The sequence below is a fragment of the Pelophylax lessonae genome (assembly GCF_965119305.1).
Source record: "Pelophylax lessonae genome assembly, chromosome: 5".
In the NCBI taxonomy this organism is placed as follows: Eukaryota; Metazoa; Chordata; class Amphibia; order Anura; family Ranidae; genus Pelophylax; species Pelophylax lessonae.
This window is the reverse complement of record NC_138772.1, coordinates 465,240,805-465,256,720: the sequence shown is the minus strand read 5'-3', so window position 1 is coordinate 465,256,720 and position 15,916 is coordinate 465,240,805. Positions and strand designations below refer to the sequence as shown.

General features: G+C 42.4%; 1 protein-coding gene across 1 annotated transcript in view; it reads right to left on the bottom strand.

Annotated features, from left to right (window-relative positions):
* Positions 1-2,411: 2,411 nt before the first annotated feature.
* The window catches only part of E2F5 (E2F transcription factor 5), a 49,288-nt gene continuing 35,783 nt past the window's right edge, over positions 2,412-15,916 (bottom strand). Inside the window, exons 7-9 of the mRNA XM_082259414.1 lie at positions 12,760-12,942; positions 7,811-7,855; positions 2,412-2,844 (exon numbers count right to left, since the gene is read on the bottom strand). Coding sequence (XP_082115540.1) covers positions 2,735-2,844; positions 7,811-7,855; positions 12,760-12,942 — 338 coding nt within the window. The 3' untranslated portion in view covers positions 2,412-2,734. The remainder of the gene's footprint in view (positions 2,845-7,810; positions 7,856-12,759; positions 12,943-15,916) is intronic.

Here is a 15,916-nt window from a genome sequence, read left to right as displayed (position 1 = left end):
TTTATATTAGAAATAAGTGTTCTGCTGTCACCAAGACAGAGGCACAATCCACAATAAAAAAAAATAGTCAGATGTTCTAACCTCACTTAGTGGGTTTGGTCTGTGCCCCTACTGGAGAGATTTCCCATAATTCCAGGCCCTAACAGGAAAAACGTAAAGCAATCTCAACAGCAGAGGTTCTAACCCCTGCGCACTCAATTCAAAACCAAATCAGAGGTTGCCATTACTACGCTTGCCTGAGAAAGCCAGTCACCAGGCTGTCATACTGACCCTTATGCTATAGTACTTTTACCCAAGTATTTAGACCATAAATTCCTAATCTGCATACTTGTTGCAGGTCAAGGAGTCAAAGTATACAAATCAATTTACATATTCAGAAGGCCAGTAATGGCAGTCTCTGCATTTCCATCTTTAAAGGGTTATTGTAAAAATGTAAAAAACTTAAACTCCTGCAAAGCTAGGAAAGAGAAAATCTATCCTCTCCTGAAGATATCTTTACTAGATGTATTGCCTCCTTAGGTGCTATATCTGCTGGGTCATCTGTTATTGTAGAAAGATCAGTTTCCCTTTGGAACATGCGTGACAACCTGTAACCACTGTCTCTTTTCAAAAACAGCAGCTGTGCGGTGTTCTGCCAACACAGCTACATCTTTCATTCACGGGAATAAACTACAAGTACCATCTTCCACCACAGAGGACAAATTTCAGTAGGCTGTGGGATCCCTGGTGAGCACTCTCTACCGCCATGTGCTCCTGCTTTCAAACAAAGGCTGTACAGAGGTACCGGCTGAAAGCAGGAGGAAATGTCTGCAGGAGCACACATTGCACAAACAATCTACTGATCACGGGTGCAATGCTTTCCAGGTTCCTCCCAGAATAAATAAATGTACTTTTTTCTACAAAGGCAAACTTACCCTTTATACCAACAAACACCAAAGCATTTAAAAGACTTCAGAAGAGAATCGTGGGTGGATACCATTGCTGAACCCTTCTTTTAAAAATGCTAGTTCCCTAGCGGTCATTTGGATGTTTTGGCTTCAGTGCCAAGTTGCTGGCCTGGGTATACAGATAAGAGATTGCAACTTATTGTGCTTTTTGATACCCAGACAAAAAAAAAAACACAAGAGCATACATTAAAGCAGAACTTTACTCTCGCAGTCAACATTAACTATATGCTGCTAGGACGTTATATCCTCTTGTTCTAAACTTTTTTTTTTGCATTTCTTCAGTTACTTTTTGGTTCCCATGCCTAGGCAAATTATTTCATAAATCACAGGAGGGGTTCTCAGCTAGCACACCCTCCTGCCTGAGCTAAGAGCAGATGGATTTCATAAAGTAAATGCTGCATAAATCTGTCCTAACTCAAGATGGCTATGGCCAGAAATGCTAGGGGGTGTTTTTCAAAGTAGTTTCTCAGCAAAATAAAGCAGAGGCATGGATGGATGTGTTTGCTTTGAATATTAAAAACAAATTAAATAGCGTTGTTGGTTTGTGGTGCTCAGATGCAGTGCAGTTCTGCTTTAACAACCCAAAATGTAGTTTATTGCAGCTTACTAGTCTTTAGAAATGGTGGTGGCATCATTAGATTGCGCTCTCTTTTGTAAGACACTAATGCCATCACTCATGTAATGGAGATGAATAAAAGCATTGTTTCAAATGCCAGCCTGGATGGCAACCATGGCTCTCTACTGATAAACTCGTGAAAGGCAAAAAGCCTGAATGATAAGCCTAATGCAATGCAGACACCTAACCTTAGGACTGGTAAGCTGCAAAATATAATATTTTTGGTTTAGATACACCTGGAATCAAGAGGAAACTAGCATTTTCCTAATAAGCAATGGCAGGCCCATCACTTTTAAACCATGGATAACCTTTCAGGAGCCTTATAGCAAATAAATGGTGACGAGTTGAGATGCGGTCAGATACTAAATGCTGCTTGTGTCCCTGTTAAGAAGACCTTTCCCCCCTTCTGTTCTGTGACACCTGTCACCTGGACAGAGGTTGGTGACCACACTGGAAAGTATTACCAAAAACATGCCAAAAGGGTTGAACACTGCTCTGCTTTCCTTACTTGGTGTTTACTTTTGTCTAAAAAAGGAAGCATTCCTCTATACTGGAACATAGCAATAAAGAATTGACAAATCCTAACTTTTCCCAGTTGATCTTGATATAGAATTTTTTTTTTTTTTTTATTACGGCTAGAAATAGGTCCTGTAATTTTTTTTCATATATCACCAAATAAAATGATAAAGCATCTGAATGATGGTTGTTGGCAGCAAGAGCTGTGGAGGGGCCTTGTGCATGAAAATCTGGTGTACAAATATTCGCAAGCCTATAAAGACAATGGAAACGAGTGACTTCACTGCAGCATACAGTACTTGGGGGGGGGGGGGGGGGGCAGTAGGACTGGCAGGAGGAAGCTGGCAGATAAATAGTTAACAAAATGGCTGGTTCATGGTGCATAGGCAACAAGGTGCCCTTTAAGTCATTAACAGATTGCCATTAAAGCGTCAACGGAATTTGGTTTATAATTATCCTTTGTTAATTGCTGAATAAAGTATTTACGCTAAAAACAATCTCAGTAATAAAAAAAAAAATTTCATTTATAAAAAAATCTAGTCTCACTGTACATTAAAACATAAATCCAAGTTAGGGGAGAGAAGAAAAAATCAACTTTGATACTACTGTGTGTAAGGTAGGAAGGAGGTAGACAGATCCAGAAGAGACATTATATCTAATAATTTAGAATCTGCACATCAAAGAGGTCACAAACTCCTTCACTGTCATCCAAGTTGAAATTGTAGTCATCTCCTGGAGTGGGAGAAAGCCGCAGCAACGGGAACACTAAGATAAAAAGACACAAACAGAAAATTAGATACGATATACAGCAGTCAAGACTTTTCAGCAGACACTTTAACCACTTGCCGACCAGCCGCCATACTTCTACTGCGGCAGGTCAGCTCTGTCCCACCCAACGACATGTCTGTACCTCGCTTCGTAGAATCTTTTTATTCTTTTAAAAACAAAATGAATTTTAATGATAGGGGTATTAAATTATCTTGGACTGAAAGCAAGGAAGTGGTGCAATTACTTGATTTGGAGATTTTTGTCCAGATTCATACAAATAATTTTTTTAACCGACCGATCGGCATTCGTATTTACCGATGGACAGTTGCCATCATCGGAATTCGCTCTTTAATATCCCTAAGGGACAATTGATTTGTTTAAAAAGAAACTGTTCCAGTCAGGATGATTATGCTATTCAGTCCAAAATATTAGTGGATCGATTTCGTGAGAAAGGGTAGGATATGGAGAAAATATCCTCGGATTATAACCAAGTTGCAGTTTTAGATAGGAATAGACTTTTACATAACAAGAAACCTGTGTCTGACACAGGTAATTTCAAATTAATTTCTGACTAGTGTTCAACACAAACAGGTTGAACTAGGATAGTCAGAAAACATTGGGCTATTCTTAAGCAGGATAAAATCCTAGGACCCCCACCTACCAGATAGACCTGGATTTATCTATAGGAGGGCGCCCACTTTAAAAGATAGATTGGCACCAGTAGTCATAAACCCCCCCAGTATTCAGGAAAAACACAGTATTTCAGTTTCTATCCGGTTTCCATGCACGCGGTAAATGCATAGTATGTCGTCATGCTCGCAAAAATCAGAAAGAGGAAAATGTTCAGAGCCAACAGTACAGGCAAAGAATATCAGATTAAAGATCTGATCCCTGCTCAACTGTAGGAGTGGTTTACGTGCTGGAGTGTGGCTGTGGGCTCCAGTATGTTGGTTGCACTTCGAGACCCCTGAATGTGAGGCTAGCAGAGCAGGTTAAGATTAAGAAAGGTGAAACCTCACATAATGTCTCTAAACATTTCCGAGAAGTACATGACAGAAAACCTGATACTTTGCAATTCTGGGGGATTGAGCATGTATCCAAACATTGGAGAGGGGGTCACTATTGTTGGCATTAGATCACTCCCAGTGAAGTATAGACTTGATAGACTGCCTCGGGTGCACCACAAGGCTCAGCGGGCCCGGAGATTACTCTGAACAAAGAAACAACAGCGTTCAGTTGCTCAAAGTCATCTGACGCTTTATTCATTCCATACAGTTTATATGATAAAATATCCTCAACAGGAGAACAATGCATACACAGTTACACCTTCCCCTTGGTCATCTGAAATGTTCCCACAAAAACACATTGTTTCATTATGACTTTATGTAGAGAGACAAAAACCAACTGTGTCTGGGAATTCTACAGCTATTGCTTGGGAAGAACAAGAAAAGGGCAATAAAAGAACACTGAGACCAAACTAGATTTTGTTCTCAGCAAAATACATGAGAAATACACTTATTATTTCAATGTTCATAAAATGTCGGCTAGAAAATCAAAATGGTTGAACTATTGCTCAGGAAAAACTAATAAAGAAGAACTCTTGCTAAAATTCTTCTTTCAACTATATAAGGCAGTTGAGTAGAAGAGAATCCTTTTGGGTGTATGAGACCAAAGTATTGTCACCTAGAGGTCTCAACATAGACTTCGACCTCGACCTCAACTGCTTTATTAGTGATAGATAATGCACTCTGGTTTTATGAATAATTTTAGACATCTTTGATGGTATTTTTATTGGTAGCCTTTTATTGGTATTTTTAATGGGTCTTAATTGATGATCTTCTGGTTCTGTAAGATTTAATGTATTTGTTTTAGTCATAGTGATTTTTTGGTATATGCATTTGATTCGTTTTTAAAAGCTGATGCGTTTTTAGATTCCAATATATGCACTTATAGATTTAATGCGTTTTTAATTAGATGTGTTTATTATGTATTTATGTATATTTATTATGGATTGTCATTGATTAAAGTGTATTATTGGTAGAAGATCGGTATATGCTAGGAGGAGATGAGCACCAGCATGCAGTCTCTGATAAGAGCAAAAGATGCATTGCATTTGCTCCATTTTCTATTTAATCCGGTATAGCGATGTGGCACCAGGGAATGAATGTGAATATTCTTATTTCCGGGGTCCCGGGCCGCATAGAAGGCACAGGGAGGGCAATATGTAAATAGATCCAATCAGCTTCACGTAAGAGGATCAAGCCCGACCACTTAAGGTGCTGCACACCATGCAGTCTCCACCCCTACTGAGGAAGTCAACGCCTGTGGTTGGGCGCCAACGTCACGCGTATAGGGGCGGAGCCTGCTTGCTGGTAGCTGTCTCTTCCGAGATACCGTTTATGCTTACCGCTATGCGCTTTGGAAGCGCCACCTTTGCGAGTACCATTCCTTTTACTCAAAGCGGTTTACTGCAACCATACAGAGAGCACTAGATCTCTTCCTTTGTTCCCCTTCTATGTCTATCGGTGAGAATCCCTCTGGAGGCGATAGGCTATCCATAGCCTCTATTATCTGAAGGTCCCTGTGTGTATATACACAACACTGTGATTGACCCAGCAGTGGGTCTATAGTGGAGGTGAGAGACCAATTCACCTGGTGGTGGGATTCTTTTGGACACGTGGATTCACCGTTTATTTGATTAATTATATGGACATTGGGATATGTATGGGCACGTATTTTGAGTTTGAATACACTATGTATGCACATGACTGGCGCAACACTACTTTTTGGTTTAGGCACTCTTAGTGTGTGCTGCCAGTCTCTATATTATTTTCACTTTGGTTTTTTTTTGTGCTGAGAAATTTATATACTTACATATTTTTTTTCTTTTTTTCAGAATGGTCGCCCTTTGTTTATAGCGGGAATGAAACGCAGAGGTGATGGTGATCAAATAACACCAAAAGAAAGCTCTATTTGTGGGGGGGTTTAAAAAAAAAAAAAAAAAAACACATTTTGTTTGGGTACAGCGTCGCACAACCATCAGTTAAAGTAGCGCAGTGCCGTATTGGCCTAGTAATTAAGGGGGAAAATCTTCTGGTCCAGCAGTGGTTAAGGCACCAATAAAATCACACACTTCTCCACTGACAAAAGCGTTAGATAAAAATGATTCACTTTTAATGAATAAGAGTGAGGACGAGTACTATATTAATATTGAGTAGGTCCCCCTTTTGCTGCCAAAACAGCCCTGACCCATCAAGGCATGGATGCCACTATATGACTGAAGCTACGCTGTGGTATCTGGCCAACTGTCAGTAGCAGATTCTTTAACCACTTTAGCCCCGGGAGATTTTACCCGACCAGGCCCTATTTTGCGATTTGGCACTGCATGACTTTAACGGACAATTGCGCGGTCGTGCGACGCTGTACCCAAACAGAGCTTTCTTTTGGTGGTATTTGATCACCTGTGCGATTTTTACTTTTTGCGCTATAAACAAAAAAAAGAGCGTAAATTTTGAAAAACATTTTTCACTTTTTTTTTATATGAAAAAAAAATAAAAATTTAAAAATCATAATTTAATATTTTTGGCCAATTTGTTTTCTGCTACATGTTTGGGGGAGAAAAAAAAAAAAAAAAAAAAAAAAAAAAAAAAAAAAAAAAAAATCGCAATAAGCGTATTTTGATTGGTTTGCACAAAAAGTTATTGCGTTTACTAAGGGAAAGATTTGTCATTTTTGGTGCTTTTTTAACGAGTAATGGCAGCGATCTGCGATTTATTTTTTTGCGGGACTGCGGCGAACAGATTGGACCCTTTGACATTTGACACTTTTGAGGGGTACCAGTGACATTGCTACAGTAATCAGTGCTATGCATATGCACTGTTACTGTAAAAATGACACTGGCAGGGAAGGGGATAACTTTATTGGTGATGCAGGGGTTAAGTGTGTCCCTAGGGGCGTGATTCTAACTGTAAAGGGGTGTGGCTAGATCAGGGAGAACTACAGGCGGCTTTGTTTACATCAGCCGCCTTCCTTTCTCCCTCTCCACGGGGAGATCGCGAGTGACCGGCAGACAATGGGTCCGCCGGTCACACACGCGGACATGTTAGGGAACGAGCGGGGGCGGGAGCATGCCTCCGGCGGCGCACGCTCGCTCCCTAGAGGCTCACAGGCTAGCGGCGTACTACGTCACTTTGCCTGGACGGGGCTGACCACCGCAGTAAATAGTCGTGCGGCGGTCGGCAAGTGGTTAGGTCCTGTAAGTTTTAAGGCAGGCCCTACTTGGATCAGACTTGGTTCTTCCAGCACATCCCACAGATGCTCAATTGAAATGGAGATCTGGAGAATTTGGAGGCCAACTCAGAACCTTGAACCAGTTTTCCTCAATCTATCCTTGAACTAATTTTTCAGTGTGCCAGGGCACAATATCCTGCTCAAAGAGGTCACTGCCGTCAGGGAACACCATTTCCATGAAGGCATGTACTTGGTCAGCAACAATGTTTGGGTAGGTGGTACGTGTCATGTAACAGCCTCATGATTGGCAGGACCCAAGGTTTTGCCCAAAGTTTTACTCTGCCTCTGCAAACTTGCCTTCTTCCCATACTGCATCCTGGTGTCATCTCTTCCCCATGTAGGAAGGCACACACCCAGCGACCCACATGATGTAAAAGAAAACAGGAATTAGACCAGGCCACCTTCTTCCAATGCTCCGTGGTCCAGTTTTAATGCTCACATACCCATTGTAGCCACGGGTCAGCTGCTACACAGCCCCATACTCAAATGCGATGCCCATTTTTTCTGATTTTAGAACACATCAACTTCAGATACAACTTGTTTACTTGCTGCCCAATATATCCCACCAAGTTTCAAATGCTAAGGTTATCCACTTAACCTCTCATTGGTCAGTTATGGCACATTGGTGTAAAAACACACACAAAAAAAAAAAACAACAAACGGTAATACATACCATCAGAAGACATTAGCTCATCAATTAAGTCACCACTTATCTGACCTAAAAAAAAAAAAAAAAAAACATTTAGATCATTTTTTCAGATTTTTTTTTTTTTTTTTAACAGTTTAATACTGAAACGTTCTAACAAAAAACACAATCAGGTAGGTGCAAAGAACAGCAATACACATACAGAAAGGATATGCATTTTTTTTTTTTTTTTTTTACACATTCCTCTTACACACACGCCCTGAATGGACTGGGGATGTGAAAACAATGTACAACAGAATAAAACCCAGCAGGATGAGATTTCAGGTTTAGCTATAGTCCTCCCAGTTTAGGATATTTGTGAGAGATTTGTCTATAGCTGTAAACATTTGGTTTAAAATAAACCTTTTCTATAAGAGACGGTCAAAGTTTAAATACTCATTTGTAGGTCAGTTTTCTTTTACGTTAGAGTCTCAGTTTAATGTCTATCCTGTATTTTTCAGATTCTGAGCATATCCAGATCACATTTAATTACAACTCAAGAATGGTGAGGTCATTCAAGGAAATCTGATGACCACAGAAATCATGTGGGGAAAAAAAAAAAAAAAAAAAACCCATGGAAATTGATTACTTTTTCAACAAATTTGAACAGGCAAGCATTAAAACTGATTCAAATATAGTAATACACTTGAATTATGCATAAAATCTACATGGTGTAATAAATTAAATTCAGTTGCCCCCAACCTCAGTCCTCAAGTACTCCCAAACAGGCCATGTTGTGACTTCAGTGGTCCCTGCACTACTTTTGTCCGACTTTGATGCAAGTCCATAGACCTCAAGACTACACAGGCAGTGCTTCAAGTCCAGTCAAAGTCACGGCAAAAATTGCGCAACGTTTTAGGTGGCACAAGTGTGAAAGGGGCCTAAATAGAATAGATGTTGCATATAACAAACCACTGACATTGAATTAAAGTGCCTGTGCAAGGTGAGGGAAATACCAAAAACATGACCTGTTGGGGGTACTTGAGGACTGAGGTTGGAAACCACTGATCTAAATAACAAAAATGCAGATGTCGTATGGAAAAAGTAAACCTTACATTTACATCCCGAAAGGCTGGTTTCACACAGGCTGTCTGATCAGGTCCGCGAGGATGCCAACACATCTACTAGAACAGAGTCAGGCCCAGATGTTCCAGTCCACGGAAGGTGTCAGGGTGTATTTTTTTTAAATGGATATGCCACCCGAATTCTTGCAGGGTTCCGGCAGTGATCGACAGATCGCCCAAAAGGGCTGAATGAGAGTCCGCTCAATAGCAGATCATCCAGATACCCTAGTATCACGATCCCCCATTGGCGTAGCAATGCCAACACTGGGGCAAGCACCTTGGTAAAAACCCTGGGAGTGGAGGCGAGACCAAAGGGTAACGCCACAAATTGACAAAATGTTCCTCTGCTACGGCAAAGCAAAGAAATCGCTGATGCCCACCGTAACAAGGGATGTATTAGATATGTGTCCTTGATATCTACGGAAATCTCCCTGGTGTAGGGACACCACTACTGTGCGGATGGATTCCATCCGAAAATTCTGTACCCACACAAAGCAGTTCCGAGCCTTGAGATCCAGGATTGGATGCACCTTGCTCTCTTTTCTGGGCACAGTTAACAGATTTGAATAAAACCCTTGAAAGCATTCCTGAGAGGGAACCGGCACAATCCCCCTTTGTGCAAGCAGCTCTTATACTGCCTCTCGCAGACAAGTGCTGATTGGACGGGAAGAACCTGTCCGACGATCGAGACCGGAATTCGATCTTATACCCCGATCGGATCGGTTTGTGAACCCATCTGTCCCGAATCAGGGAAGCCCATAGTTATGGAAAAAAGCGAAGCGGTCCCCCACCCCAGAAGCAGGGGAGGGCACCACTTCATGCAGATGAGGACTTTTCTGCAGAACCGGGCTGGCCAGTCTTTGGTTTACCTGACCATGGCTTCTTGGAACCCCCAAAAGACCTGAACGACTCCTTTTTCTTGCGACCCGGAGGTACAAAAAAAGCTGTCTATGAGCAGTGCAGGAAGCCCACCCTATAACATGGCGCCTTGCCCTTAGAGCAGGGGTCTTCAAACTATGGCCCTTCAATTGTTCAGGAACTACAATTCCCATCATGCCTACTCATGTCTGTGCATGTCAGAGTTTTACAATGCCTCATGGGATTTGTAGTTCCCCAACAGCTGGAGGGCTGTAGTTTGAGGATCCCTGCCTTAGAGGATTGAGGGAGAAGAGTACTCTTCCCACCCGTAAGACCTTTGATCAGTTGTTTACGGGAGAGAGGTTGTTTGGATCTTCTCTGGATAAAGGGAAGGTCAACCAAAGCCTTCTTTAAAGCCTGATCTGCCGTCCAGCTTTTTTTTTTTTTTTTTTATAAATTATTTATATACAGGCATGCCAAGAGACAAACAACAGATATACCGTAGTACAAAAACCGAGCAATCAGTATACATAGAATGATACATTTAACTTCGGTAGGAGGCCACTGAGGTGACCTCCAAAGAGAGCTAGGGAATACCCATATAAATTCAGACAAGAATAACGGAGATCATAGCTCAGGCAACAAGATCAGAGGATCCAACGATCTCTGGGTATATTATATAGTAGGCATGTAGAGCTTGCTCGTATAGCACCAACGGGACTGCAACCTCCACCGGCATCAACTGTCGGCCGGCATTTGGAGGGCGCGGTGACCCAGGAACCCAGAGCCAATTGAGAATAAGAGGACCTGGATCTGCCGTCCAGCTTTTTAACCACACCATGCGTCTAATGGCAATCCCAACTGCAGACACCTTGGCCACTAAGGGAGCTGCATCCAAAGACGCATCACACATGAACACAAGGGCTTGAGCCATCTGGTCCAGGAGCTCAAGCAGTGCCAGGGGGATGTGTTCAGATTCCCCTTAAATAACTTCACCCATTCAGTGACCATCTGGGACACCAGAACATTCACAAAGATAGGTTTTAGTAAGGAATCCGCCAACACGTGTAGATGGCGGGACAGAGACTCCACCCGTCTTTCCACGGGGTCTGTAAAAGCCGGGGATTCCTCCACCGGAACCACAGTAGACTTATTCAATCTAGAAACTGGGCGATCCACCTTTGGTGGCACAGTCCATCCAAGGAGGAAACTGGCTCCGCAAAAAGGATAACGGCGTTTAAAGCGATTGGACACCACTAGCATGTGCCTGATGCATCACCATTGTTCAATATTGTCAAAAAGCTCCAGACAAGGAAACACCTTGCCTGACTTCTGGGCTTTGCGGGAGCCAAGAGACACCTGCGTACCTGACCCTGTAGATTCATCTGCCATTTTTAAAGTTTCTTGCATGGAAACTGAGTGCTTCCACCAATGTGCGTTCCCACGCAGCGGCTGAAGACAGGTCCTCGTCACCATCAGAATGCGAGGACACTGATCCATCAGGATGGGGAGCGTCCGTGGTGGCAATATCGGCCTCAGAATCTAAGGATACCACCGAAGAAGGTGAAGACAGTGGACTTTTGTGGCTATCAATACTTTTGAACACAAAATCTACCTTTGACACCAGGCTTTCCAAGACTGCTGTAAAAGCAGACAGACTGCGATCCAAAGGGTCTCACAGCCGCATTGAGGGGGTCTGTAGGTGAAACATTGTCCTGGGACTCACTAATTGAAAATAATGCAGTGTCACTTTAAAAAGATAGCAAAAAATCGCGATCCCACTGTCACACTAGCGGTTTTACAAATCCCAATCCAGTACAATCTGTTAGAGTAAGAAAGGAGAACCTACAGGGGACCCCAAAAACATTACCCAACCGCTCAGGAGGCTTGCTGGAACGTTCTGTGGAACAAAAGTAAAAACGACTGACACCGGAAATGGAAATAGGAAAAAATGCCTGGGTCATTGCTAGATTAAATGTGCCATGCCTGTCCAGCGATCTGGACTACAAGAAAATGGCCGCCCCATGCATTCCTATGGGGAACTAACAGAAAATGGCTGCCCATACATCGTCAATGGAAAACAATGAGCATGAATTTACAGCAAAATGGGGGGGGGGGGGGGGGGTCTCAAACAAGTGGCATCGGAAGGTCTTTAAACAAAAGACCCCACCAGGACAGACACACCCCACCCCCCCCCCCCCCTACTAGGGGAAGGGGGAATATCTGGTATGGTCGAGAGGGCAGGGGAACTGAGGGATCTCCAGAGGGTCCAACCATTCCCAGGAGGGGGCCCACATCAACCCAGAGATCGCCAGAGGTTTGGGGGGGGGGGGGGGGGGGGACAGCATTACTTACCATATCACGGTACCAGGTGGGCGCCACTTCTAACAGACCACCTCCCACCTGAGGTGGGGATGCTGCCAGCCAGGGGGTACGTTGCAACTCAGGGCGTTCAAGTCGTCACGTCCCAGCGAGACGGTCCACTCGCAGGCTCCCTTTTACATAGCTAAGACCGAAGCTCCAGCAGGGAACTAGGTCCTACTCCTAAACTAGGCAGAAATAAACTGGAGACTGTAGCAAAGTGTGTGGGGTTATGCCTGCAGGGGCAGCCCCATAGGCGTGGTAAAGCTTTTTCCTGCCTAGTGTTCTATTCCTAATGGGAGGAGCATAACCCAATGGTCTAAGATGATATGTAGCTGCGTCTGTCAAAGGACGATAGAGAAATTGGTTTTACAGAATATACTTTAACGCTTACAAAAACAGGAATGTCAATAGAAGTGTGTACTGTGGCCCACCATCTGCTGGACCAATAGGATTGTCTAAAGCAGAATGTGGTGTAGACAGCAACTAAAATGGCTGAGAGAGAGGGAAGGGAAGGATGTGCCAAGTCAACCGTGAATATTCTGAAAGCCCAGAGAGTTAGGATTATTCGATAATATACAGATTAGGACTTAAAAGTTCTTTCAAACGTTTGTAAAATGCAAGACTAGTTAAAATAAAAATAAAAAAACTAACCTTCTTGGTCATCCATTTTTGTGATGTCGAATGAGTTTGGTTTGAGGATATTGCCGACATCCAGGGGAAGCAGCGGTGGTTGGTAATCACTTGAGCTGGCAGTAGTCTGAGTTAGCGAAGGATACAATAACGAATCTGGCAGTTCTGAAAAGCTACTTGCAGTAGTGCTCTCCTGCATATTATCTACAAAGATGATACATCAAAATGAACATTTGAAATAGGATTCCTCACCAAAATCAATTATATCAAAATTTTAGGTATCCACATGCTTTTTCAAAGAAGTGCAGTTATTGTCCTCAGTCACCACTCCACACCAAGGTAAGCTGCGCTAAGCAGTGAATTTGTGCTATAAAAACACACAAAATATTATATATGGTGAAAATACCAAGTTAAATACTTGAAATATGCAGTGAATTAAAACAACAACAACAACTTGAATGCGACATACACCCAACCAGGAAGTGTGTAAAGCAAGTTGTGTGCAGAGTTAATTAAAGTTCAATAGTCCCTATAAGGACCCAAAAAAATCAACCGTGACAAATAAAAATGTCTAAAGGTCAAAAATGATCTTGACCACAAAAACTGCTGGAAAACTCCTGGGGATCAATCCAGTAGTCCGTGTGAGATTCCAAAGTGTTAGATCACTCCTATTGCAAGGAACAGCCACTAGATACGCAGACTGCTTACCAGATTGAGGTATATCAAGTGCCTGATTCAAAGGTGTATGCTCCCAGGATCCTCAATAGGATAGACCTCTGGATAAATTCCAACCTCAGACGACAGGAAAAGCTCAACAAACATGGACCACGTGCATGAAAAAAATGATACAAGATCCCATAGCGTAACACTGTATAATTGTTATGGGTGCATATATCACAAATGTACACCCAATGGTGAAATGTACACCTTAAGTGCAATCCACTTAAGGAATAAAGTGCTGAAGTGAAAGATTGTGACCTCCACCAATAACCAACCTGTCGTCTGAGGTTGGAATTTATCAGACACTTGATATACCTCAATCTGGTAAGCAGTCTGCGTATCTAGTGGCTGTTCCTTGCAATAGGAGTGATCTAACACTTTGGAATCTCACACGGACTACTGGATTGATCCCCAGGAGTTTTCCAGCAGTTTTTGTGGTCAAGATCATTTTTGACCTTTAGACATTTGTCACGGTTGATTTTTTTGGGTCCTTATAGGGACTATTAAACTTTAATTAACTCTGCACACAACTTGCTTTACACACTTCCTGGTTGGGTGTATGTCACATTCAAGTTGTTATTTTTATTCACTGTACATTTCAAGTATTTAACTTGGTATTTTCACCATATATAATATTTTGTGTGTTATAGCACAAATTCACTGCTTAGCGCGGCTTACCTTGATATAATTTTTGTTTGGGTTTGTCACACTATAAGCTGCTGCTTATTTGTACATTAGCATAGCGCGGTTATCTTCCAAATTTACTTACCAATCCACGCCAGATATTCCCTGAAAGTAATGATGGCTGACAAAACTCTGGTTCTTTGTAAGGACACAACCCTACCAACAGATTTGTCAGAAAACCTTTCCTTATCAACATTTTCTATGGGACACTATACTACAAAATACTCCCACAAAAGGATTGATTGCAACCAAGATTTGTTCATTTGCACTGACAAAAAACATTTTTCCTAACAAATTCATTCCAGACCATGTTGCAAAAATGAATACACCCCAATGAAAGTCTTCGGAGCAAAACTAAATTTGACAACATAAACCTAACAAGAATTCAAACTACAGGTGTCTAATTATTCATTAACTACTTCAACTCAGGAAGGTTTACCCTCTCTACATGACCAGGCTATTTTTTGAGATACAGCACTGCATTACTTTTACTGACAATTGCGCAGTCATGCGACGCTGTACCTAAATAAAAAGGTTTGTCTCCCCCCCCCCCCGCAAAGAGCTGTTTTGGTGGTATTCACCTGTGGTTTAATTTTTTGCTCTATAAACAAAAACAAAAAAAAAAAACACACAAAAGATCGACTATATTGAGAGAAAAAAATCTAATTTTTTACTTTCGGATATGAAACATACCCATAAAAGAAAAATAAATATTAATAAGAAGAATAAGATCAATTTAGGCCAATATGTATTCTGCTACTTTTTTTCAAACCAAAAAACACCCCAATAAGCATAAATTGATTGGTTTGCGCAAAAGTTAGTGTCAAACTATGGGATTTATTTTTTTTATTTTTTACTAGTAATGGTGGAGATCAGCGACTTCTAGCGGGCCTGTGATATTGCGGCAGACAAATCGGACACTTGACACTTTTTGGGGGACTAGTGACAATACAGTGATCAGTGCTCAAAATTTGCACTGTCACTGCACTAATGACACTAGCAGGGGTTACATCATGGGCGATCAAAGGGTTAAATGTGTTCCTAGGGGGTGCTTACTAACTGTGGGGGAGATGCTTTGACTGGGAGAAGGTAAAGAATAGTGTTCCTGCTGGCAGAAACAGGAGCAGTCCATTCCCCTCACAGAACGGCGGCTTGCCTTGTTTACATAGGCAGAATGCCATTCTGCCTGGCTCCCGAACGATCGGCAGGTCCCAGTGGACATTGAGTCCACTGGACCCACTGATTGGCTCCTGCATGCGCGTCCCAGACCTGGAAGTGTCAGGTCACATACTAGGTACATGACCTGGCACAGAGTGGCCGCCCTGCTGCAGTATATGTGCGTGGGGCAGTCTGCAAGAAGTTAAACAGGTGTCCAGCAGACAGATTATAAAAGGGCTTTACCACACGGAAGATAAAACTGGGATGATTGTTTCACGTGACACACTACAACATACACTGCAGAGGAATGGCAAGCATGGGTGTTGTCCATAAAGGAAGCCTCTCCTACAGCACATGCACAAAAAAGCCAGTCTAGAATTTGCCAGGGCCCATGCTGAGACTCTGGAGTGATGAGCCCAAGATAAAGGTTTTTGGAACGGATGGCTTCAAAACTGTATGGTGTCACAAAAGGTGAGAAGTACAAAGAAAAATGCATGGTGCCTACAGTGAAACAGTGGTGGCAGTGTCCTTCTGTGGGGTTGCATGCGGGCTGCTGGTGGCGGGAAGCTGCATTTTATTGATGGTCGCGGTGCACTTTTCCAACATAAGAATGATC